General features: G+C 44.9%; 1 protein-coding gene across 1 annotated transcript; it reads left to right on the top strand.

The window, feature by feature from the left end:
* Nucleotides 1-3,572: 3,572 nt before the first annotated feature.
* UBAP1L (ubiquitin associated protein 1 like) lies at nt 3,573-24,888 on the top strand. Its single transcript, XM_082447567.1, has 5 exons — nt 3,573-4,857; nt 16,031-16,645; nt 18,838-19,044; nt 22,839-22,940; nt 23,930-24,888. Exons 1-5 carry the CDS (start codon nt 4,738-4,740, stop codon nt 24,062-24,064), a joined length of 1,179 nt encoding a protein of 392 aa, XP_082303693.1. The 5' UTR covers nt 3,573-4,737; the 3' UTR covers nt 24,065-24,888.
* Nucleotides 24,889-25,707: the final 819 nt, after the last annotated feature.

The raw sequence follows: 25,707 nt of genomic DNA, 5'->3' as shown, positions 1-25,707 counted from the left end.
AACCTGGCAGGGATTTGAGATGGGTGGCAGTGAAGGAGAAGAAAGTATCGGGGATGAGTCCCAAGCTTGTGTGCCCCTTAGACGGTCCTTGAGACAAGGAATACCGGAGGAGGAGGAGCAGTTTGGGGGAGGGGAAGATCAGGGTTCACTTTGGGTATGTTGAGTTTGAGGCACCCTTGAGACATCTTGGAGGACATGCCTGAAGGGCAGTTGTGTTGTGAGTTTGATCTTAGAAGAGAACTGGAGAATTTAATGTGTGAGTATTAGATTATTGACGCTATGGGCAAGGATGAAGTCGTTTTGAGAGGATAGTGGACACCTTTAAAAAATAATACTAGTGTCATTGTGGGGACTCCATGTAGACCAATTACTACAATCCCCACCTACCCAGCCCCTTGCCCCAGGCTCAGATGCGGCCACATGGGCACAGACCCATGGACTGCTGATGGAAAGGTCCTGGATTATGCAGTTTGTTGAAGCATGCATAGACTGGCTTTCCTAATATCCCCATTTTCCTACCCTCACCCCATCCCTTCAGACCCCTTCAGGGCTTTCTCTGCCTACTGAATGGCGTTAGCACTCAGCCTGAAGTTCAGCACCCTCCCCAGCTCCACCCCGATCTACCCCTTCCATCTTACTGCAGACAGCTTCTCAGCACAAAGGATATACTTGAGTCAAGCAGCTTGTCTCCCCCTCACTCTGCCCTGCCTCTGCTCCCTGGCTTAAGCTGTTCTCTCCCTGGAGTTATGCTCTCCACCCAGCCTTTTCCCTGCTCACAGGCTGTTCTCCCACCCTCCAGGGTCCAGATCAAGTCCCATCTTTCCTGAAGTTTCCCCAACCCCCATAAGGACTAGAATATTCTTCTCCCTCTGAAGAATATCATCACTTAATGATCTGTACCTCTTATTTTGTATTTAGCAGATGCACATGTGACCGTCATTTTAGAATATGTTCTAACTAGATCATGTCTTGCACTGTAGCCCTTGCTGCTATTAAGAGGTGTTTCCAGAATCCTCAAACTCTTAAATTACTCTAGAAACAAGTATAATGCTGAGTAGAGAATATCTGTTAGGATGCAGATGCTGGGGCAGAGGGAAGGAAGCAGGAGGGTGGCCCTATACTTGCTCATGGGACAGGCAGTTCACACTTGGGACTCAGCACAACTGTGGTCCTTCCCCATAGCTAAAAATTCTAATGATAGCTGAAAATGTGAACAATAAATCTGAGAATGCCAAAACTTCCTAACTTTCATGTATCCCCTACAACTCCCTACACTCTAAGGTCCCCTGTAGGAACAGGTTGATGGGGCAGATAACTTACTGATCACACTGAAAGCTGTCTGATCCTGTAGCATAAAGACTCAATGCCAATATGATGGGAGACTATCTCCCTACATGGGGTGGAGAAGCCTTTTGAGTCTTACATACAGTAAGACACTGACAAAAGAGGGCAGACAGTAGAAATGAAGGAATTAAAGGATTTGCCCATCTGGCCTCATTTGACCTCTCTGCACTCAGATTATCAACTCTACCTCCTCACATGATGCTCTTCTGTGGGTGTGGTGATGACCCCAGTGACCCCGAACAGCAGGGCTTTGCACCATCCTGGTAGGGATGACATTGTATTGAGCCAGGGAGCCACTCCCTGGTGTGGGCTCCCTGCTAAGCCCTGGTTATTTGCAAAATGCCAGACTATGGTCAGGAGTCTAGATTTAAGTGTATATTATAGGCAGTCATGAAATTGAATTATGTGAATGAGTTTTGCTTTGTTTTTTAAGGCAACAATATTTAATGTGGTCTAAAATACATAAAAAAGCAAATCCCTGGCTGTTGTGAATATAATTAAACTAACAGATACTACACTTGATCTTAGCCAAAAGGCTCAGAAGCTATGTGTGAATTTTTAATGCTTAGATTTCAGCTTTAGTAGATATTGTTGACTAATAATAATTGACTTTCTCACCAACAGTGCATGAGAGTTCCAGATATTCCACAACCTCATCAACACTTGATATTGTTAGGCTTTTAAAACTTAACTCTTCCTGTGTGTGTGTGTGTGTGTGTGTGTGTGTAGTGTTATCTCATTGTTTCATTTTGCAGTTCCCTGATGACTAATGAGGTTAAACAACTTATATGTTTATTGGTTATTTGGATATTCTCTTTTGTGAAGTGCCTGTTAAAATCTCTTGCCTATTTTGGGATCTTTTTCTTATTGATTTGTAGAAGTTTTTTGCATATATTGGATATGAGTCCTTTGTCAGATATGTGTGCTACAAATATCTTTTCCCCCTCTGTGATTTGCTTTTTCACTTAATGGTATGGTGATGAATGGAAGTTCTTAACTTTAATGTAACTCAATTTATCAGTATTTCCTTTATGGTTAGTCTTTTTTGTAACCTTTTACGAAATGTTTGCCTTTTCTAAGGCCATAAATATATTCTCCTATTTTATCTGCAAGCTTTTTTTACCTTTCACATTTAGATCTACAGTCTATCTGAAATTGACCTTTGTTTATGATATGAGGTAGAGGTCAAGATTTTTTTTTTCTAGGTGAATATCCAGTTGGTCCAGAACCATTTATTAAAAAGACCTTCATTTTCCTACTGCTTTGCAGGGCCAGTTTTGTCATAAATCAAGGATCCATATATGTGCGGATCTGTTTCTGGACTTTTTTTTTCTGTTCTATTGGTCTCTTTGTAAGCTCTCATGTCAATACCACACTGTATTAATTGTTTTCACTTTAAACTAAGTCTTGACATCTGATAGTATAAATCTTCAACTGTGTTACTTCTTCTTCATGATTGTCTTGGCTTTTCTTGGCCCTTTGCATTTTATTTAAATTTTAGAATTAGTTTGCCAACTTACACCCAAAAATGTGGTGGAATTTTGATACGTGGGATCTATAAATCAATTCAGGGAGAATTGATGTATTTACAATATTGAGTCTTACAAGCCATGAACGTGGTATGTTCCTCTATTTAATCTAATGTTTTATAGTTTTCTGTGTAGAAGTCTTATAATCTTGTGTTAGATTGAGTCCTAGGTAATTAATGCTAATATAAATGGTATCAATCTCTAATGAAAATTTTTTTAAAATTTTTATTTTATATTGGAGCATAGTTGATTAACAATGTTGTGTTAGTTTTAGGTGGACAGCAAAGTGATTCAGTTATACATATACATGTATCTGTTCTTTTTCAAATTCTTTTCCCATTTAGACTATTACAGAATATTGAGCAGCATTCCCTGTGCTAAACAGTAGTTCCTTGTTGGTTATCTATTTTAAATATAGCAGTGTGTATATGTCAATCCCAAACTCTAACGAAATTTTTAAAAGATAACGTTTACATGGTTTGGTTTTTTTATGTAGAAATACAATTGATTTTTGTATATTGACCTTGTATCCAAAGACCTTGATAAATTACCTTACTATTCTTTTGGATTTTCTACATATAAATATGTCATCTAGAAATAATGATGGGTTTGTTTCTTTCCAATCCTTATACTTTTGTTTTATTTTTCCCTCTCTTTTTGCACAGGCTAGTACCTCCAGTGCAGTGTTGAACAGAAGAGAAGATGGAGACATCTTTGTCTCATTTCCAATCTTGGGGGTATCTTTTAATATTTCACCATTAAGTGGGATGTTTGCTTTAAATGTTTTAGAGATTTTCTTTGTTAGGTTAAGGAAATTCTCTTCTATTCTTAAGTTGCTAAAAATGGTTTGTTTATTGTTTCTTAAAATCATGAGTGGATATTGATTTTATCAAGTGCTTTTTCTGCATCTATGGAGATAGCTAATTATACACTTTTTCATTCTTATTCTATTGATATTTATCTTTATTCCCATTGATTAATTTTGGAATGTTAATCCAGTCTTTCATTCCTGAAATAAACTCAACCTGGCAGTGTTGTATTTTTCTATCCATAATTATTTTTGATAAGATTTTTGCATTTATTTTCATGAAATATCAGCCTCTAATCTTCTTGTCAGGTTTGGTATTTTTTTTTAACATTTTTTAAAATTAATTAATTATTTTTTGGCTGCATTGGGTCTTCATTGCTGCACACGGGCTTTCTCTAGTTGCGGCGAGCAGGGGCTACTCTTCCCTGTGGCGCGTGGGCTTCTCATTGCGGTGGCTTCTCTTGTTGCGGAGCACGGGCTCTAGGAGGGCAGGCTCAATAGTTGTGGCTCACAGGCTCAGTAGTTGTGGTGCGTGGGCTTAGTTGCTCTGCGGCATGTGGGATCTTCCTGGACCAGGGCTTGAACCCGTGTCCCCTGCATTGGCTGGCGAATTCTTAACCACTGTGTCACCAGGGAAGCCCCCAGGTTTGGTATTAAGGTGATGCTGAAATCAAAACAAGTTAGGATGTATTCCTTCTTTTCTGGAAGAATTTGTGTAATTTGATATTTCTTTCTTAACCATTTGGGTGAAAACTTGATGAAATGCTTTAGAACTAGTGTTGCAGACCGTGTTTTGGGAAACAGTGGTCTAGAGAGCAAAATTTAAACATGAAATAGTCAGTTGCTGTTGGTTTGAATGCTCTTGTTTTATTCATTTCCTCCCTTAGGCAGCACGGGCCTTTCCCTTCCTGGCTCTGTGGGGCTCGGCTAAGTCACCACATAGGAGAGCAGTGAGCCATTTGAGACCTGAGCCTGGTCCTCAGGAATTCACTCTCTCCCTGCCAGCAGGAGGCCTGCCCCAGCCCTGCTCAGCCATCTCCACATTCCTCTGACAGAATGAATGCCCTGGATGGTGTCCCCTTCAAGGTGCCCAAGGGCTTTGTGATAGGCACGGAGCCCCTCCCTGGGCCAGAGCTCAGTGTCCCAGACTGCAGGGAGCTTCTGCTGGGTTCTATGGTAAGTGTATCTCTCTGTCTGTCTTCTCATCCCTGGCTCTGTGGGTCTGATGCTGAGCCTCATGTGGTCCCTTGTTCCTTGATTTTAACTGGCAGCCTGTCCTGTTCTGGTATATTCTAGGAAGTTTGGAAATAACCCAAGAGGAAAAGATATTTCATGAAGAAAGCTACTGTCCTGGTGTTGGGGGCTATTTAGTGGGTCTTAATTTAAGTTTAGAATAACTGGAAGGTTGCCTGTATGGAGTGACTGAGAGTCATAGCAAGGATGCTCCAATTCCTCTGTTCTCTATCAGCCTGCTGCCAATTCTAAAATTCCACCATTAGAATCACTTCGTTGGGCTAAGATACTCTCTCCAGAATCCTCCATTAAAATGCAGACAGTTACATGGGACACATCAGAAGGGATTACTATTCCACAGACCCAAAGCACATCTACCCTGAGGGCACCTTGAGGCACCCCTTGCCCCACGGCTCACACACTGGGATATGCACCCAGTATATATGGTGGTATCACATACCCTCAGGATAAACATGATTATTTAACTTCCAAGTGAGTCAAATTTACTTGAAGATTTAGGAGGAAACCTATTGCATTTATATTATAACACAGATGTATCATGGGGTAGAAGGCAGAATTCACATGAATTTTGAAAAAATGAAAGAAAAAGATTGCAGAGAACTGTGGAGCTGGCGTTGGGTCTCTTGGGACTGAGTCCTCGGGCTCTTCTGTGCTCAGCGCTGTCTGTGGGCTAACTTTGTAGGAAAGTTTGAGGATCTAGTTCAGCTCTCACTCACTTTGCATATGAGGACCTGAGGCTCAGAGAAGGGAAATGATTTGTCCAAAGATAGTGGCAGTGGCAGGACTAAAACCAGGGTCCTGACTCTAGATCATTTCCTGATAGCTAAGGGAAGGATTGGAACATGAGAGCCATCAGACAGATAATGTTCGAGGGCAAAAAAAAGGGTTGTGGGAAGTGAGGTGCAGAGAGCATAGTCCAGGAAGGAGAGGCCTGGGGAGGGTCAGGTGGAGAGGCATGAGTGGCCTGTGGGGACAGGAGCAGGAGACTTATCTGCAGACCCTGGAGTTGCACTTAAGCTCCTTAAGACCCAGAACAGAAATAAGCTTTGTAAAGCCCAGAGCACAGTGTCCAGGGGCCCACGCTCTGTGGGGCAGGAGCTCTTGCTCTCCCCAGGCAGCCTGTGCTGTGGGCCCTCTGGCAGTAGGGCCAGTATTGTTGGGAAGAAGAACTTGCTTTACTAAACTCCAGGGGAGGTAGACTATCACAACTTTTCCCTCTCTGCTGGACTCAAGCCAAGCTGGGAAGAGGCTATTCTGAAGGTTACTTCTCGAAGCAGAAATGTGCACCCTTCTGCCAAGTCTATGTCTAGTGTCCTAGCCCATATGCTGGCCCTGGCTCTGCCTCCTATTCTCAGGGTGGGCATCTGTACTCCCTTGTGCCTGTTTCCCTTCCTGAGCCTCCATTTCTTTTACTCCTGTGGCAAATAATCAAATAGAGACTCCAAGTATGATTTACAGCCTCTCCTGGTCAGTCTTCCAAATGTACTGGGCTGTATTCCCAGTGTTTGGAACTTGAAACACATTTTCCCATAGCAACAATGTTATAGATAGTAGTTAGATTACCAGATGAACCTGTAGTGGCCTAAAGAGAAAAAATAGCTACCATTTATTGAGCACCTGCTATGCACCAGGCCCATGCTAGGTGCTCTTTATACGTTCACTCTTCTTTCTCATTTTTATGACCCGTTTAGCGGGTGGGTGTTCCTTCCCCATGGCACAGGAAACCAAAGTTCCCACCCAGGTGACCAACAGGGTCATGTGGCTTGTAAGTGACACAGCCAGGGCTCCAATGTGATCAGACCCCAAAGCCCATGTCCACTCCCTGCACCCTACTGCCTTCCCGAGGAGTCTCAACAAGTCTGTGTTTTGTTGTTTCATCATAGTTTCATCATCTCTTTAATCAGAGTTAATTTCCCTTTTGTCAATTAAAATTTTTAGAAAGAAAATATATTCATGCAATTTGAAATGAAATACATATATATACATGTATATATATGTATATATAGGTATAGCACAAGGGTCAACAAACATTTTCTGTAAAGGACCAGATAGTAAAAACTGGCAATTACTTAACTCTGCTGTTGTAGGGAGAAAGGGCCATAGACATTACAGAAAGTAGTGGATGGGTATGGCTGTGTTCCAAAAACACTTTATTTATAAAAACAAGGTTGGAGGTCAGTTTGGCTCCCAGGCAGTTTGCCTACCCTGAAAGAGTGAAAAGCCTTCTACTGACACCTTCCCATCTGTCCTGTCCCCACCTCTACTGGTGACCTCTGTCACTCATTTTTTAAAATGTATTCTTCTGGAGATTCTTATGTTTGTATACACAAGCAAATACAGCTATTTCCTCCTTTTTTACACCAAGGGTAGCATTTTATATACACTGTTCTTCTTGATTTTTTTCACTTAATATATTTTAAGACCTTCCATATCAATACATAGAAAGCTTCTTCACTTTGTTTTTCACTGTACTGCGTTAAATGAATACATCGTACTTTATTGAATGAATCCCCTCTGGATGGACACTTAGGTTCTTCCCAGTCTTTTGCCATTACAAACAATGCTGCAGGGAAAGACTATGCAGATGTCCTTTTGAATTGAAGTGTATTGCCATATTGCCCTCCATAACGATTATATTGATTTACATCCAACCAGCGCTCTACAAGGGGCCTGTACCTCAGCTCCACTCCCCAACAGAGAGTCATAAGATGTTGGATCTTTGCCCAGGGATAGGCAAATGGTATCTCAGTGTAGTTTTATTTTGCCTTTCTCTTATCCTTAGTGAGGTTGAGCAGCTTTTCATGTGTTTAAGAGCCATCTGTATTTCCTTTTCTGCGGACTGTCCATATCTTTTGTCCATTTCCCTGTTGGGCTGTTGGTCTTTTTATCTATTTCTAGGCACTCCTATATTAGTATGTGTTATCAGAGCTGTTTTCCTTCCAGTTTGTCATTGGCCTTTGACCTTGCTTATGGGGTATATTTGCCATGCAGATTTTCACATGTGCGTGTGTGTACTTTCATGGCTTCTCAATTTCAATTCAGAGAAATGTTTTCCCACTTGAGGTAATAAAGGATTTCTCTCCTGTTTTCTCCTAGTACTTCTATGGTTTCATTTCATACCATTGAATCTTCGATCCTTTTGGAATTCATCCTCGTGTATGATGTGAGGATGGATCCAACTTTATTTCCTTTCAGCTGACTAACACCATTTTTGACTAACACCATCTTCTTCCCATTGCTTGAGATGCCACCTTGTTATTTACTAAAGTTCCATAGATATTAATTTCTATTTCTGGACTTTCTCTTCTGTACCTTTAGTCTATCTGTGCCAGTGCCTTAGCTTTAATTATTGAGGTTTTATAATATATATTAACATCTGGTAGGGCCAGTCCCCCTTATTTCTCTTTTTGTCCCCAGAGTTTTTCTGGCTATTCTTATTTGTTTGTTTTTCATATGAAATTTAGAATCATCTTGCTTAGGTTCCACAAATCACAAGTGCTGGTATTTTTTTTTTCACATCTTTATTGGAGTATAAATGCTTTACAATGTTGTGTTGGTTTCTGCTGTACAACAAAGTGAATCAGCTATATATATACATATATCCCCATATCCCCTCCCTCTTGAGCCTCCCTCCCACCCTCCCTATCCCATCCCTCTAGGTCGTCACAAAGCATTGAGCTGATCTCCCTGTGCTATGCAGCTGCTTCCCACTAGTCATCCATTTTACATTTGGTAGTGTATATATGTCAATGCTACTCTCTCACTTCATCCCAGCTTCCCCTTCTCCCCCTGTGCCCTCAAGTCCGTTCTCTACATCTACATCTTTATTCCTGTCCTGCCACTAGGTTCATCAGTACCACTTTTTAAAATTCCATATATATGCGTTAGTATACGGTATTTGTTTTTCGGTCTCTGACTTACTTCACTGTGTATGACAGATTCTAGGTCCATCCACCTCACTACAAATAACTCAATTTCGTCCCTTTTTATGGTGGAGTAATATTCCATTGTATATATGTGCCACATCTTCTTTATCCATTCATCTGTAGATGGACATTTAGCTTGCTTCCATGTCCTGGCTATTGTAAATAGTGCTGCAATGAACATCGTGGTACATGACTCTTTTTGAATTATGGTTTTCTCAGGGTATATGCCCAGTAGTGGGATTCCTGGGTCATATGGTAGTTCTATTTTTAGTTTTTTTAAGGAACCTCCATACTGTTCTCCATAGTGGCTGTATCAGTTTACATTCCCACCAACAGTGCAGGAGGGTTCCCTTTTCTCCACACCCTCTCCAGCATTTATTGTTTGTAGATTTTTTGATGATGGCCATTCTGACTGGTGTGGGGTGGTACCTCATTGTGGTTTTGATTTGCATTTCTCTAATGATTAGTGATGTTGAGCATCTTTTCATGTATTTGTTGGCCATCTGTATGTCTTCTTTGGAGAAATGCCTATTTAAGTCTTCCACCCATTTTTGGATTGGGTTGTTTGTTTTTTCAATATTGAGCTGCATGAGCTGCTTGTATATTTTAGAGATTAATCCTTTGTCAGTTGCTTCATTTGCAAATATTTTCTCCCATCCTGAGGGTTGTCTTTTCATCTTGTTTATGGTTTCCTTTGCTGTGCAAAAGCTTTTAAGTTTCATTAGGTCCCATTTGTTTATTTTTGTTTTTATTTCCATTTCTCTGGGAGGTGGGTCAAAAAGGATCTTGCTGTGATTTATGTCATAGAGTGTTCTGCCTATGTTTTCCTCTAAGAGTTTTATAGTGTCCAGGCTTACATTTAGGTCTTTAATCCATTTTGAGTTTATATTTGTGTATGGTGTTAAGGAGTGTTCTAATTTCATTCTTTTACATGTAGCTGTCCAGTTTTCCCAGCACCACTTATTGAAGAGGCTGTCTTTTCTCCATTGTATATTCTTGCCTCCTTTATCAAAGATAAGGTGACCATATGTGCGTGGGTTTATCTCTGAACTTTCTATCCTGTTCCGTTGATCTATATTTCTGTTTTTGTGCCAGTACCATACTGTCTTGATTACTGTAGCTTTGTAGTATAGTCTGAAGTCAGGGAGCCTGATTCTTCCGGCTCCGTTTTTCTTTCTTAAGATTGCTTTGGCTATTCGGGGTCTTTTGTGTTTCCATACTAATTGTAAAATTTCTTGTTCTAGTTCTGTGAAAAATGCCATTGGTAATTTGACAGGGATTGCATTGAACCTGTAGATTGCTTTGGGTAGTATAGTCATCTTCACAATACTGCTTCTTCCAATCCAGGAGTATGGTATGTCTCTCCATTTGTTTATGTTATCTTTGATTTCTTTTATCAGTGTTTTATAGTTTTCTGAGTACAGGTCTTTTGCCTCCTTAGGTAGGTTTATTCCTAGGTATTTTATTCTTTTTGTTGCAATGGTAAATGGGACTGTTTCCTTAATTTCTCTTTCATTGATAGTGTATAGGAATGCCAGAGATTTCTGTGCATTAATTTTGTATCCTGCAACCTTACCAAATTCATTGATTAGTTCTAGTAGTTTTTTGGTGGCATCTTTAGGATTTTCTATGTATAGTATCATGTCATCGGCAAATACTGACAGTTTTACTTCTTCTTTTCAATTTGGATTCCTTTTATTTCTTTTTCTTCTCTGATTGCTGTGGCTAGGACTTCAAATATTATGTTGAATAGTAGTGGCGGGAGTGGACATCCTTGTCTTGTTCCTGATCTTAGAGGAAATGCTTTCAGTTTTCACCATTGAGAATGATGTTTGCTGTGGGTTTGTCATACATGGCCTTTATTATGTTGAGGTAGGTTCCCTCTGTGCCCACTTTCTGGAGAGTTTTTATCATAAATGGATGTTGAATTTTGTCAAAAGCTTTTTCTGCATCTATTGAGATGATCATATGGTTTTTCTTCTTCAGTTTGTTAATATCGTGTATCACATTGATTGATTTGTGTATATTGAAGAATCCTTGCATCCCTGGGATAAATCCCACTTGATCATGGTGTATTATCCTTTTAATGTGTTGTTGGATTCTGTTTGCTAGTATTTTCTTGAGGATTTTTGTGTCTATGTTCATCAGTGATATGGGTCTATAATTTTCTTCTTTTGTGATATCTTTGTCTGGTTTTGGTATCAGGGTGATGGTGGCCTTGTAAAACAAGTTTGGGAGTGTTCCTCCCTCCACAATTTTTTGGAAGAGTTTGAGAAGGATAGGTGTTAACTTTTCTCTAAACGTTTGATAGAATTCGTCCGTGGAGCCATCTGGTCCTGGACATTTGTTTGTTGGAAGATTTTAAATTATAGTTTCAATTTGATTACCTGTGATTGATCTGTTTATATTTTCTAGTTCTTCCTGGTTCAATCTTGGAAGGTTGTACTTTTCCAAGGACTTGTCCATTTCTTCCAGGTTGTACATTTTATTGGCATAGAGTTGCTTGTAGTAGTCTCTTAGGATCTTTTGTATTTCTGTGGTATCAGTTGTAATCTCTCCTTTTTCATTTCTGATTTTATTGATTTGAGTCCTCTCCCTCTTTTTCTTGATGAGTCTGGCTAAAGGTTTATCAATTTTGCTTATCTTCTCAAAGAACCAACTTTTAGTTTTATTGATCTTTGCTATTGTTTTCTTCGTTTCTATTTCATTTATCTCTGCTCTGATCTTTATGATTCCTTTCCTCCTACTAACTTTGGGTTTTCTTCTTCTTTTTCTAGTTGCTTTAGGTGTAAGGTTAGAATATTTATTTGAGATTTTTCTTGTTTCTTGAGATGAGCTTGAATTGCTGGGAGCTTCCCTCTTAGAACTGCTTTTGCTGCATCCCATAGGTTTTGGATCATCATGTTTTCTTTGTCATTTGTTTCTAGGTATTTTTTTATTCCTTCTTTGATTTCTTTAGTGATCTCTTGGTTATTTAGCAGCGCACTGTTTAGCCTCCATGTATTTGTGTTTTTTACTGTTTTTTTTTTCCTGTAATTGATTTCTAATCTCATAGTGTTGTTGTCAGAAAAGATGCTTGATACAATTTCAATTTTCTTAAATTTTCCAAGGCTTGATTTGTGACCCAAGATGTCATCTATTCTGGAGAACGTTCCATGTGCACTTGAGAAGAAAGTGTATTCTTCCGCTTTTGGGTGGAATGTCCTCAAAATATCAATTAAGTCTATCTGGTCTACTGTGTCATTTAAAGCTTGTGTTTCCTTATTTATTTTCTGTCCAGATGATCTGTCTATTGGTGTAAGTGGGGTGTTAAAAGTCCCCCACTATTATTGTGTTACTGTCGATTTCTCCTTTTATGGCTGTTAGCATTTGCCTTATGTATTAAGGTGCTCCTATGTTGGGTGCATAAATATTTATAATTGTTATGTTTTCTTCTTGGATTGATTCCTTGATCATTATGTAGTGTCTTCCTTATCTCTTGTAACAGTCTTTATTTTTTTATTTTTTAAAAACCTTTGTTTATTTTTATTTTTATAAATTTTTAAAATTTATTTTATTTATTTGTTTTTGGCTGCATTGGGTCTTCGTTGCTGCACACAGGCTTTCTCTAACTACAGTGAGCAGGGGCTACTCTTCATTGTGGTGGCTTCTCTTGTTGCGGAGCACGGTCTCTAGGCATGCAGGCTTCAGTAGTTGTGGCATGAGGGCTCAGTAGTTGTGGCTCACAGGCTCTAGAGTGCAGGCTCAATAGTTGTGGTGCATGGGCTTAGTTGCTCCACAGCATGTGGTATCTTCCCGGACCAGGGCTCATCCCCGTGTCCCCTGCCTTGGCAGGCAGATTCTTAACCACTGCGCCACCAGGGAAGCCCCCAACAGTCTTTGTTTTAAAGTCTATTTTATCTGATACGAGTATTGCTATTCCAGCTTTCTTGTGATTTCCATTTGCATGGAATATCTTTTTTTTTCTTTTTTTAAAAAAATGTATTTATTTATTTATTTTTGGCTGCGTTGGATCTTCGTTGCGTGTGGGCTTTCTCTAGTTGCGGCAAGCGGGGGCTACTCTTCATTGCGGTGCGCAGGCTTCTCATTGTGGTGGCTTCTCTTGTTGTGGAGTATGGGCTCTAGGCGTTCAAGCTTCAGTAGTTGTGGCACGCAGGCTCAGTAGTTGTAGCTCACAGGCTCTAGAGCTCAGGCTCTGTAGCTGTGGTGCACAGGCTTAGTTGCTCCGCGGCATGTGGGATCTTCCCGGAGCAGGGCTTGAACCCATGTCTCCTGCATTGGCAGGCGGAATCTTAACCACTGCACCACCAGGGAAGTCCCCAACAGCCTTTATTTTAAAGTCTATTTTATCTGATATGATAATTGGTATTCCAGCTTTCTTTTGATTTCCATTTGCTTGGAATATCTTTTTCCATCCCCTCACTTTCAGTCTGTATGTGTCCCTAGGTCTGAAGTGGGTTTCCTGTAGACAGCATATATAAGGGTCTTGTGTTTGTATCCATTCAGCCAGTCTGTGTCTTTTGGTTGGAGTATTTAATCCATTTACATTCAATGTGATTATCGATATGTATGTTCCTATTACCATTTTCTTAATTGATTTGGGTTTGTTTTTGTGGGTCTTTTTCTTCTCTTGTGTTTCCCACTTAGAGAAGTTCCTTTAGCATTTGTTGTAAAGCTGGTTTGGTGGTGCTGAATTCTCATAGCTTTTGCTCGTGATTTCTCTGTCAAATCTGAATGAGAGGGCTTCCCTGGTGGTGCAGTGGATAAGAACCTGCCTGCCAATGCAGGGGACACGGGTTCGATGCCTGGTCCAGGAAGATCCCACGTGCCGCAGAGCAACTAAGCCCATGTGCCACAACTATTGAGCCTGCGCTCTAGAGCCCGCGAGCCACAACTACTAAAGCCCACACGCCTAGAGCCCATGCTCCACAACAAGAGAAGCCACTGCAATGAGAAGCCCGTGCACCGCAACGAAGAGTAGCCCCCTCTCGCTGCAACTAGAGAAAGCCTGTGTGCAGCAATGAGGACCCAACACAGCCAAAAATAAATAAATAAAATAATTTAAAAAAAAAAGACTCATTAGCCACCTTTCTTTAAAAAAAAAAAATCTGAATGAGATCCTTACTGGGTAGAGTAATCTTGGTTGTAGGTTTTCCCCTTTCATCATTTTAAATATGTCCTGCCCCTGCCTTCTGGCTTGCAGAGTTTCTGCTGAAAGATCAGCTATTAACCTTATGGGGATTCCCTTGTGTGTTATTTGTTGCTTTTAATATTTTTTATTTGTACTTAATTTTTGATAGTTTGATTAATACGTGTCTCCGAGTGTTTCTCCTTGGATTTATCCTGTATGGGACTCTCTGTGCTTCCTGGACTTGACCGAGTATTTCCTTTCCCATGTCAGGGAAGTTTTCAACTATAATGTCTTCAAATATTTTCTCAGACCCTTTCTTTTTCTCTTCTTCTTGGACCCCAATAATTTGAATATTAGTGCATTTAATGTTGTCCCAGAGGTCTCTGAGACTGTCCTCAATTCTTTTCATTCTTTTTTCTTTATTCTGCTCCCTGGCAGTTATTTCCACCATTTTATCTTCCAGCTCACTTATCCATTCTTCTGCCTCAGTTATTCCGCTATTGATTCCTTCTAGAGTATTTTTAATTTCAGTTATTGTGTTGTTCATCACTGTTTGTTTGCTCTTTAGTTCTTCTAGATCCTTTGTAAACATTCCTTGTATTTTCTCCATTCTGTTTCTGAGATTTTGGATCATCTTTACTATCATTACTCTGAATTATTTTTCAGGTAGGTTGCCAATTTCATCTTCATTTATTTGGTCTTGTAGGTTTTTACCTTGCTCCTTCGTCGTAACATATTTTTCTGTCGTTTCTTTTTTTTTTTTTTTTTTAATGGATGGGGCTGTATTCCTGTCTTACTGGTTGTTCAGCCTGGGTCTTTGGATCCTTTTATTCCTTAAGTCCTGTTGACTGTCTCATTATCTCTCAGTCTCTTTCTCTCCATGACTGCCTCATCAGTTCTGAAGTTGTCTTTTTCCCTCCTCTGTCCTTCACAACCCACTTATTTTGCTCCAATCTCTTTCTCTGTCCATTTATTCTGCACACACTTACAAATATCCCCTTGGGGCCAGAACTGCCCTGGGCCCTGAGAATACAGAAAGAAATAAGATACACTCAGGGAGCCACACTTAGAACAGCTAAGTTATGTTCCTCTCTCCAACATAGGGTTATTCAGGGGTGGGAGGGGGCAGTGCCTGTCTGCCTTTCTGCCTCCCATTTTCCCCACACACACCACTTCCCCCAGCCTTAACTGGCCATCATTGAGCACTGAAATTGCCTTTTGAGAATATTTACATTTTTTAATGGAGTTTTATATTTCCAGTTCTAAATTTTAATGGTAGGTACCGGGAATATTTTATTTTTGCCTCATTTACAAACTCTCAATTTAGATTATTTATGTGGGCTCCAGATTTATTTTTTAGGTGGCTTGATCTGTAGTGGAGAAAGCACTACAGTCAGATGGACAGAGGAATCCCAGCTCAACCACTCACCACTAATCTCACCACGAGCAAATTAAATTTTCTGAGCCTCATTTTGATAATCTGGAAATAGGAATAACATTAGGACCTACTAAGTAGAGTTCAACAAAAATTAGTGATTTTTACATTTCCTGGTCCCCAAAGTAACCTCAGATGGCAGTGAATGGGATGGAGGTAAGTACCACTCCACAGAGAGGTTGGCAGGCCTGGGCCGGCCTCCAAGGCCAACTGCTCAGTGACAAATGATGCTGGGCTGAAGTGAAAGCTTCTTTGCTAAGAACAAGTTTTGTTGGAGAATGTTTTTAAGCCTCTGTTGTTCAATTATATACTGAATGGCAAAGGGACTTAGATATTTGTTTTCACTGTTTCATTCTATTAACCTATTCCTCACTTTGTCCTTCCTGCAGTTTGCCATTAAATTGTTATTGATATCCATCCACCCCAGTGCTAGCTAAAACCAAGGGTGAGGGTAGGCTGTGATGAATGCCTGGGGCTTACAATCAGAAGCTGTCCAGGCCTGGCAAGTCTATGCCTGAATAGGTTCCCCAGAGACCAGAAGGTAGGGGTGCACCCCTGGCCCTGGTTTGCCTGGTGGAGCCTCATGTGGCCTTCTTTCCGCAGCACGACTTCAGCCTGGAGAGGAGGGCACTCTTCTGGGTGGAGGTTGTAGTCCGGGGACCCTGCCTGGTCCAGTGCGATGCCCCGGGGGCAGCTTCAGCCCCTCCCGCCTGGCTCTTGCTGGTCAGCCCTGAGCAAGGGCTGGAGCCCATGCCTGCCGCAGCCGAAGGTCCTGAGGCCAGACCGCAGGAGCATCCTGAGGAGGAAGAGGTGGAGGAGGAGGACCAGGATGAGGAGGAAGCCTCATCTGCCAAGGAGGAAGAGCCGGATCCCTGCAGCCCCCAGCCCAGCTCCTCGGCGAGCCCCAGGCTGGGCCAACACCGGTGCTCGCTGGACGTGCTGCGCGGCGTGAGGTCGGAGCTGGCCGGGGCGCGGCAGCGGCTCTCTGAGTGCAGGCTGGCCGCCCGCCCCCGCAGTCTCCTGCACCACATACACCACCGAGCTCTGAGCCTCTGCCCAGGCCCCGCGTCACCCCTGGGCCCGGCACTCCCGCTCCCCAGCGCCCCGGCGCCGCCCCCGGGCCCCGAGCCATCGCTCCCCAGCACCCCGGCGCTGCCCCCTCGGCCCTCCACGGCTGGCGCCGTGCCCCCGCTGCGGAGCCACAGGCCCGCGGTTGCGGTAAGGAAACTGCCCCCTTGGCCGAGGCCACAGCTCAGCAGTGAGGCCCCCGCAGTCTGGGTCTCCAGCCTGGTTCGAAGCCTCGGTCCCCTCCTCTCCGTGCTCCTCCTCCCTACCTGCTCTCACCTGGCCCTATACCATGCAGTCCTTCCTGTGGCCCTTTGCCGAGAATATTCCCTGCTCAGAGGTCCCTAATCCCTCTGTTTCTCACTGTGCCTTCTTTGCTTCTATTAGGGCGCATGTCACAATAATTGTAATTACCCAATATGTGTCTGTCTCTTCCAATGGAATATGATTCTTCTAGGGCAGCGACTGGGTCGCATTAATGTTTGTTTCCACAGCACCCAGCAGCACACTTGGCCCGTAGGGGGTGCTCAGCGAATGTCTGTTGAATCAGGGAATGTGGCTCGGATCTAGGGCTTCCCACCCAGCAAGGCTTGCTGTAGGATGGGTGAGGGGAAGGCTCAATCAAGGAATATTCACTGTACAGTTACTTCCTTCAAGAGACTGGGTTGGAAGAGACCAGGTCAAAAGCACAGGACAAGGAGAGTTGGGCAAGGAAGTGTGAGACAAGGCAGCACTGTACAGTGGGAGGAATCAGGTATTGAGAGAGAGGTGAGGGTTGCTGCAGGATGGGAAGGCTTCAGGACAGAGGATGTGTACCAAGAAGAACTGGGAGCAGATATGAACATACGGTGAAGCCAATGAAGCTTAAGCCTCAGGCCCCTCACTAGCTCCTTCCAAGGCCTTGTACATAGTTTTATATCCATAACTGTGTCTTTTTTCTTTAAGTGGTCCAAATTGTGTAAGTATCAAACTCCACAAAACCTGGATCTGGAACAGATGGGTTACGTCAGGATTAGTAGCAGGAGGTGGCAGTTAGGCACAGCTTTCTTTCCCCCAGCAGTTCCACAGTCAGGCCAGGAGATGCAACAGAATAAAGCCAAGGTGAAATTAAATCCAAAAGACATATTCAAGGTCTGGCATTTCCCACTCACTGCTGTGTGAGCTTAGGCAAGTCACTGAACTGCTCTGAGCCATCTCTTCTCTACCTGTAAAGTGGGCAGCAACCCCTCACACAGTTATTTAGAGAGAACAAAGAAGAGGCTGTGTAAACTGCACAGGCCACACCCACATCACGGACTAGCTGCTGATGCCAGGATGGCTCTTCCCTGGTCCCAATTAAATTTAACTCTAGCAACAATCCTACAGCGGGGTTGGGGGGAGGATGGGGCAGATGTTCTGAAGAGGAGGAAACTGAGGCAGAGAGCAGGTAAGAATCTTTTTCAAGGTCGCAAGAGTAGACTCAAATCCTAAGATTTGCATGTTTTTCACCTGGGGTAAAGAGCAGATCCTAGGATGAGGTCATGGCAGGGAAACCCCTGAGAAGATGAGGACGGGTGGGGAATTCACATGTCACATGCACTCTGCTCCTGAAGTCAGGGCAGCAGCTAGGCTTTTCTTGGGGAGGAGGGGACAGAGCGGTATGTTCGGGGTTAACAGATGGGTGCTTCTTCATGGGGGACGGGTTAGGGGTGATGCCAGCCAAACCAACTGAAATGCCTTCAAGCCACCCTCCTTAGTCCAGGATCTGTGTGGGTTTCCCCAACACCACAGCTGTACCCAGTTCCTACCCTACTCCATGCCCAGCCAAGCCCCAGCCAGCCAAACTCAAGAAGGAAGATCTGGCTGGGAAGATCACCCCTGCTTCCCCCTTACTAAGGTGTGGGGTAAAGAACCCTGGATTTGATTCTGAGTAGGGTTCAGGTCCCCAAAGCGTGTTGCTTACCAGGTCATTAACTTGTCTGAACCTTGACTTCAATATCTGTAAAATAGAATGAGCCTATCATATTTCTCTTTCGGGGTTGTTTTAAGCAGTAAGTATTATCATCTACTGGCAGTTTCTGTATGCCAGACCCGTTGCTAATCAGTTTTCTCACCTTGTCTTATTTAAGCCTTGTCATAACCCTGTGAGGTATCTGGTATGATTGCATCCATTTTACACATGAGTAAACTGAGTAAACAGTAGAGAGCTGGGATTTGAATCCAGGTCTGCAGGACTCCAAGTTCCTCACAATATTAGCCCCTACACTCTGTAGAGAGGGTGGTACATAAAGGCATCTTTAAAAATGTCCTGCCTAGCCAGGTGTCACCTCCATGGTAACTGACACATCCACTTGTCTGTGTTTCAGTCCCTCAGCCTGTATACCTGCCTGCCACCTCCTGGGCAGGTGCCCCAGCCTCTCGCCACCCACAGATTACACCCTGATTCTGCTGACTTGCTGTCTGCCCTGAGCCAGGAGGAGCAAGACCTCATCAGGCCAGTGGTCGCCCTGGGGTATCCCTTGCACAGGGCCATCATGGCTCTACAGAAGACTGGGCGGCAGAGCCTCAGCCAGGTGAGTGGAGGACCCAGAACTGGGGGGCTGTGGAGCTGGAGCCCGGTGAGTGGCCACACTCTTTTTATCTTCAACTTGAAGATATTTTATGTTTTTCTCTAGAGGCAGAATTTCAGCTTGGAATCAATTATTGGGGGTTATGAGCAAGTTTCTAGACCCTAATGCTACCACCTCCATAGGAGTTTATCAGGAATCCCCATGCCTACTTGGGGAGTCTCAATATTCTACTCCTGTCCCAGTCTCTGCCCCAGATACAGAAGACTGGAGCTTTGGGCAGCCACGAATCTCTCCAGAGCTGCCCAATAACACTTTCTGCAGCAGGAGAGATGTTTTATTCCTGTGTTGTCCAATACAGTAGCCACTAGCTATATGTGGTTACTTGAAATGTGGCTAGTGTGACTGAGAATTTTAATTAATTGTAATTAATTAAAACTTAAAGGTAAATAGCCACATGTGGCTACTGGCTACCATATTGGATGGCACGGCTCTAACCACTTCCCTCAACAGTTTATCCGTACCCATATCCATCTCTCTCTCTTTCCATCTACCCATCCATCAATCTAGTCATCAGTATTTGCTGGGCACTTCGTGGGTGTTTACATGCAGCTAGGAGCTATGGGGAAAACCAGTATTGTAGGTTAGGTTCCCCAGGAAGCAGACTCCGATGGAGTTTGGCATACAGGATATTTATTAAGGAGACCCTTGGGAACAACTTCTGGGTAAGGGAAATGACAGAAGCAAGGATGGGTAGAGGGAGAGGCTGAGCTCTGTAGACCCAGTGACAGCCAACCCCACAGCTCGGAAGCATATATGGCCCTTCAGAGTTGTCCTAATTGGGGATGAGATGGTCAGGCCTTCATACTTCTGCTTCAGTCAGTCACCGATGTGGGCAGAAGGTGACTTGAGAAAAGTGATTCTCTGCAGCTAAGGCAGTTCCTGAAGGGACAGATAATTTCTGTGTGAGAACCTTCCAGGGCAGCACCTTAGGCTGATCTGAGATTTAAGAAGTTGCCTCCACCTTCAGCTGCCGCTGAAAAGCCAGGACCTTGGCCAAGAAGCTGTCTAGGAGGGCTGTGAGGGGCCAAGTCCGTGGTAGGGACTCTGACATGCCTCTTCAGTCCCTCCAGACACTGTGACAAGGCTGAGGTCTCGGGCCATCACTGTGGGGGTCTGAAGATTAGCTGGAGGCAGCACAGGGCACTGGCCTCCCTGTGGGTGGGCTGGGAGAATCTCACTGCATCAGGAACGTTGTGTTTCCAGACATAGACTGACCACCTGCCTGGTGAGTCTTCTCCCAGTGAGCAGTCAGGGGCCAGGCACTAAGGGGTGGGCCTGAAGGGCCATTGGATGACTTCGTCTATCCTCCCCCACCAAGTTTGTATTCCTCTCTGTTCTGTGAAGCTCCACCATTAACTGAGCATCTCCTTTGGGTTCACAGCCCTTCTCCCTTTGAAAGACAAACACTACAGTAAATCCTTTTGAAAAGAGATGAACGACGATGGTCCAGGAGGGAGGGCATCAGGTGATAGAGACAGGGCACTTGGAAGAACCAAGGAGAGAGGAAGAGATACAAAAGATAAGCTTTGTCCATCACTCCTTCCTTCCTTCCACAAGGATTGATGTGTCCACTGACTGCCTGCAGGACAGGTGTGGGTGGCATGTGTGAGGGTCCATAGGCCAGGCCCAGACTTGCCATGGGACTTTAGACACATCAGGTCCCCTCTTTGAGCCTCACTTTCCCCATTCACAGAATGGAGGGGAATATGTGTTTATAATCAATAACTGCTGGAGGTCCCATCCTGGAGTCTGATGGTGACATCCTCACCTACCCTGGGGCCTGAGATAGGCCTGGTAACTGACCAAGCAGGAGAATCCTTACAAATGCAGATTCTCAGGACCTACTCTGCAGAGTCCCAATCAGTGGATCTGGAGTGGGCCCAGGGCCCTATCATTTTAAAAGACCTATCATTTAAAAGATGGTTCTGATATGCAGCCTGGCTTGGGTCTACTGGTGTGGACTGAGTCAGAGATTCTCAAACTTGCCTGCACACAAGAATCACCTGGAGAGCTGTAAAAGTCCCAGTGCCCAGGCTGTCCCCCTGACCAGTCATACCAGGGCCTCTGGAGGTGAGCGTCAGCAGTTTATGGGTAGTGATACTGAGGCACCAGTAGTTTTAAGGCTCCCAGGTAGCTACAGTCAGCACCAAGGCTGAGAACCTTTGCTGTCGATGAACCAAGAGGTGAAGGGAGCATCCCCCATCTGCCCTGCCCCTGTTTTCACCTTCTGAAACCCTGTCTACTTTCAAGCCAGCTCAAAGCCCCTCCTCTAGCAGCTGGCCCCCCGATGGACAAGGCACTGGCCAAGAGGTCAGGTGATCTGAGCCCTAGTCCTGGGACCTGGGGCAAGCTGCCCGCCCTTCCTAGACTTCAGTTTCCTCAACTGTGCAAGGAGAGCTTGTTTGGGTGGTTTTCAAAATGTGCCCAGAGCAAGGTCCCTGAGGTGGGGGCACTGGACTCTGGGCTCCCTCCACCTGCCCACAGCTCTCCCAGAGCAGCTTCAACCTTACCCTGTTACTGTTGAAGCCCCCTGGTGCTTGGACAGTTCAGAAGCTAAAACAGTTTGAAAACCGTTAGTCTATTATGATCTGTGTTTTCTGCCCAGCTCTGAAGGTCTGCAGAAACCTGACCTGTTTCTCCTCCACTTATACCCGTAATTCTAATCATCTGGAGCCTTCATTTGGCAGACTCCCTGTAAATCCTGCTTTGATCTGCCTGGCACTCATGTCTTCCTGTATCTGGTTTATCTCCCCCACTGAGCTGTAAGCTCCCGGAAGGTAGTTCTTAATTCATTTTATAAACACAGCATACATTTATTGAGCTCCTTCTGCCTGCCTGCCATGCTGGGTTCACAGTGGTGAACACAGTGGTGAACAAGACTGACACAACTCTTCCCTCGTGGAACAAAAAGTTAGTGGATGAGAAAGACAGTAGAGCAATTACAAAGCTGTATGTGAGGGGAAGCATGGGGTGCTGTGGGAGCACCTGGTGGAGATGGGTGGGTGGGGAGAGGCTCCCCAGGGAAGAGGAGTGAGGCTGGCCTTGGCCTTGGAGCCGGATGTGCAGGAGTCTGGGGGTGCTGAGGGAGCAGCTGGGCTGCTGACGGAGGTAAGCGGGGCCACTGAACCTGGGTTGGGAGGCAGCCCTTTATCCTGAGGGCAAAAGTAGCCCCTGATGACTAAGCAGGGAGTGGCTGGAATAGGTGTTCCGCCCTGTGGGTCCTCCACTGTCCCCTCCCCTTTCCAGCGCTGGTGCAGGACTGTTGCAGAGAGTGGGGCCCACGGGGTCCTGGATGGCAAAGATGTTATGTGTCTGGCGGTGGGTGGGGTGCACAGCTGTGGGTGGGAGAGGAGGTTATCTTCTCACAGGTGGGCGCTCACCGGGGAGGGAAAGCAGCCTGGCTGGGTGGTGGGTAGGTACCCATGTTTGAGCCCTGGCCCGGTCCCCACTTAGGTTCTGGGAACACCTTAGCCCACCCTGACAGCCCTCTGCCTGGATTCCAGCCCCCAGCTTGGGACAGGTGGTGAGGCTTTGCTGTCCACCTGGCCCCAGGGGAGGCCTCTGACCCTCTTCTGTTGGCTCATGGGTCTCTGGGGCCACGTTGTGTGTGGCAGGTTGCCCAGTCAGCCTGGCCCTGAGCTCAGCCTTAACGAGGCCCTTGTGTGCCTCCTCCACCCCATCTGCTGCCCCTGACACCCCTCTTAACCTCCTTCCCTCTGTGCCCCTTTCCGTCCCAGTTTCTCAGCTACCTTAGCGCCTGTGACCGGCTATTGCGACAGGGCTACGAGGAGGGCCTGGTGGATGAGGCCATGGAGATGTTCCAGTTCTCCGAGAGCCAGGTCAGCAGGGCCTCCAGCCTGGGCCACCGGGGAGGGGAGGTGTGGGGTGCACACACGAGCCTGGTGTGCTGGGGAGGACCAGTGCCAGAGCTGGCCTGCGGGCCACAGGAGACAGCCTGCTTGCTCAGCCCTGGGGAGAAGGAGGCAGCCCAGGGAGATGGGGCACGGGGAAGGCGAGAGGACCCAAGGGGAAGGGGAAGGGAGGGGGTAGGGGAGGGGGAAGGGAAGGGGTGGGGAGAGAGCAGGAGGGAGGGCTTTAGTGTTATTTAACTGAATCAACACAAACATTGACTTTCACTCCTTGTCAGACACCCAGACAGGAGCCAGATAGGTAGCAGAAAGGTGCTTGAACTCTGTGCTCGGGGAGTGTGCCGCCTACCTGGAAACCCAGAATGCATGCGGCTGTGGTCCCAGTAAGGGGACATTCTAAGTGCCTGGTGAATGTGACCTGTCCACAACTGGCAGTTGGCCCAGGCAGAGCAATCTTCACAGAGGCTGAGGGAGGGATGCAGGGGTGGGAGAGATGCCGAGGAGGAGGAGTGGGGAGGGGCAGGGGAGTTTCAAGCACTGGGGCCGGAGGAGGAAGGCAGGCAGAGGCTGTGCTGTGTGAGACCTTGGCAGGGTTTGGGGCCTGGACAGAGACCCTGCGCTGTGCATCCTCTGGGCACCAGTATGCAGCCTTCCTCTTCCTGCCCCAGCGCAGCACCCGAGCACAGGGAGTCAGGAGTGAGCCAGAGTGGGGAAGGAAAGCCAGACAGAGAGAGCTGGCAGCCTGGCTGGGCTCTCCTTCCTTGGCACAGGAAGGGAGGTTTGAGCCCATGTCACTGAGGTACAGGAAAACCACAGGTGCTGCCCAGGATCAGGCTCACCTGGCCTGTGGGGGTCACAGCTTTCTGGGGGTATGTACAGTGGGCACCTGGGAGGGGGCTCCCCAGGGCAGAGGCCCAGCCTCACAGTCCCCCACGCCCTCTCTGCCTCCTGTTCCTCAGGCAGGGGAGTTCCTGCGCCTCTCGGAGCAGTTCAGCGACATGGGCTTCCAGCAGGACCGGATCAAGGAGGTGCTGCTGGTCCACGGCAACCGCCGTGAGCAAGCCCTGGAGGAGCTGGTAGCCTGCGCCCAGTGACCCTGGGCGCACCTCGCGGTGCCCATGCATCCCTGGCAGTCCATCCTGACTCTATTATGAAAACCACATAAGAATAACAAATTGAGGCATACTCATTGTAAAAATGCAAATGATGCCAAGGGTGGGAATAAATACTGTAAAGGTGGCAAAACTTTACCCATCTTAGGACTTCAACTGGGGCTCTTTAACAAAAAGATAGATTAACAAGAGAAAAATAAAAGTTTATTAATGCATGCGGCACACATCATGCCTGAGAAACTTCAATGAAAAGTAACTCAAAATAGCAGTTTAGAACTCTGGCTTATATAGCATCTTCAACAAAGAACAATACATTTGTAGAGAAATGACAGGACAAAGGAAAAAACAGTTTTAGGCTTACAAGGATGGCAAACTGTGGGAAGGTAAATATATGGGAGGGAACTAATGGAGTAAGGTTTGTTTGTAGGTTCCCCTGGTACACTTCTGGGCTGACAAGAATCTGTCTCCAGAAAAGGAGAATTTATATCCTGCCTTTAAGCAGAAAAGAGGGGAAGGGTAGAGAGAGCTTTTCCTGCATTTGCTGCTTCTTAATTGCCTTCAGCTCAAAATAATTATGTCGAAGAGGCATATTTTGGGGTGACATTCTGGTTTCCTTCAATACCAAAAGAATCAGCTAAAAGAGTTGAAAGTGGTTCCTTGTTGGGAGGGGCAGATGGAGTTGCATAGGCGAGGAACTATGTGTTTTCGTATAAGCTGTGTAAAATGACCTATATTTGATTCTTTAAACTATGGGCATTAGTAACTTTGAGTTTAAGAAAATTAAAACAAATAAATGATGTGCTGTTCTTTGGGTCCTGTAGGTTTCTGGTCTTGGGGTGCAAAGAATATCTAACTGTGGGTCAGAAGACCTAATTCTGATTTTGGTTCTGTTGATGACTGGCTCAAGGCCTCTTTGGGCCTAAGTTTCCCTAGGATAAGTGGAGTGATTAGCCCTGACTGCTATCCATAAGAATGCCCTGGGGAGTTTGTTAAAATGTCCAAGTCCCCACTCCTGGATAATCTGATTCAGAAAGTCCAGCTTGGCAGCCCGCGGGAATCTGTTTTGTTTTTATAAGAAGCTCTCTGGAGATTCTTTCTTTTTCTTTTTTTAATTGATTTTTTGGTTGTTATTGTTGACCCACTTCACCCATTTCCCCCCCTTCCATCCCCCACCTCTGGCAACCACTAATCAGTTCTTTGTATCTATGAGCTTGTTTTTGTTTGTTTCTTTGCTTTTTAATATCCCACATATGAGAGATCATACAGTATTTGCTTTCTCTGTCTTATTTATTTCACTTAGCATAATACCCTCAAGGCCCATCCGTGTTGTCATAAATGGCAAGATCTCATTCTTTTTTTACAATGAATAATATTCCATTGTATGTTTACACCACAGTTTCTTTATCCATGCATTCATCAGTGGACACTTAGGTTATTTCCACATCTTGGCTCTTGTAGATAGTACAGCAATGAACATGGGGATGCAGATACCTTTGCAAGTTAGTGTTTTTGTTTTCTTTAGATAATATCCAGAAGTGGAATTGCCAGATCATATGGTAGTTCTATTTTTAATTTTTTGAGGAACCGCCACACTGTTTTCCATAGTGACTGCACCAATATGCATT

This window comes from Balaenoptera physalus, assembly GCF_965194825.1.
Source record: "Balaenoptera physalus genome assembly, chromosome: 2".
In the NCBI taxonomy this organism is placed as follows: Eukaryota; Metazoa; Chordata; class Mammalia; order Artiodactyla; family Balaenopteridae; genus Balaenoptera; species Balaenoptera physalus.
This window is presented reverse-complemented; position numbering and strand designations above follow the sequence as displayed.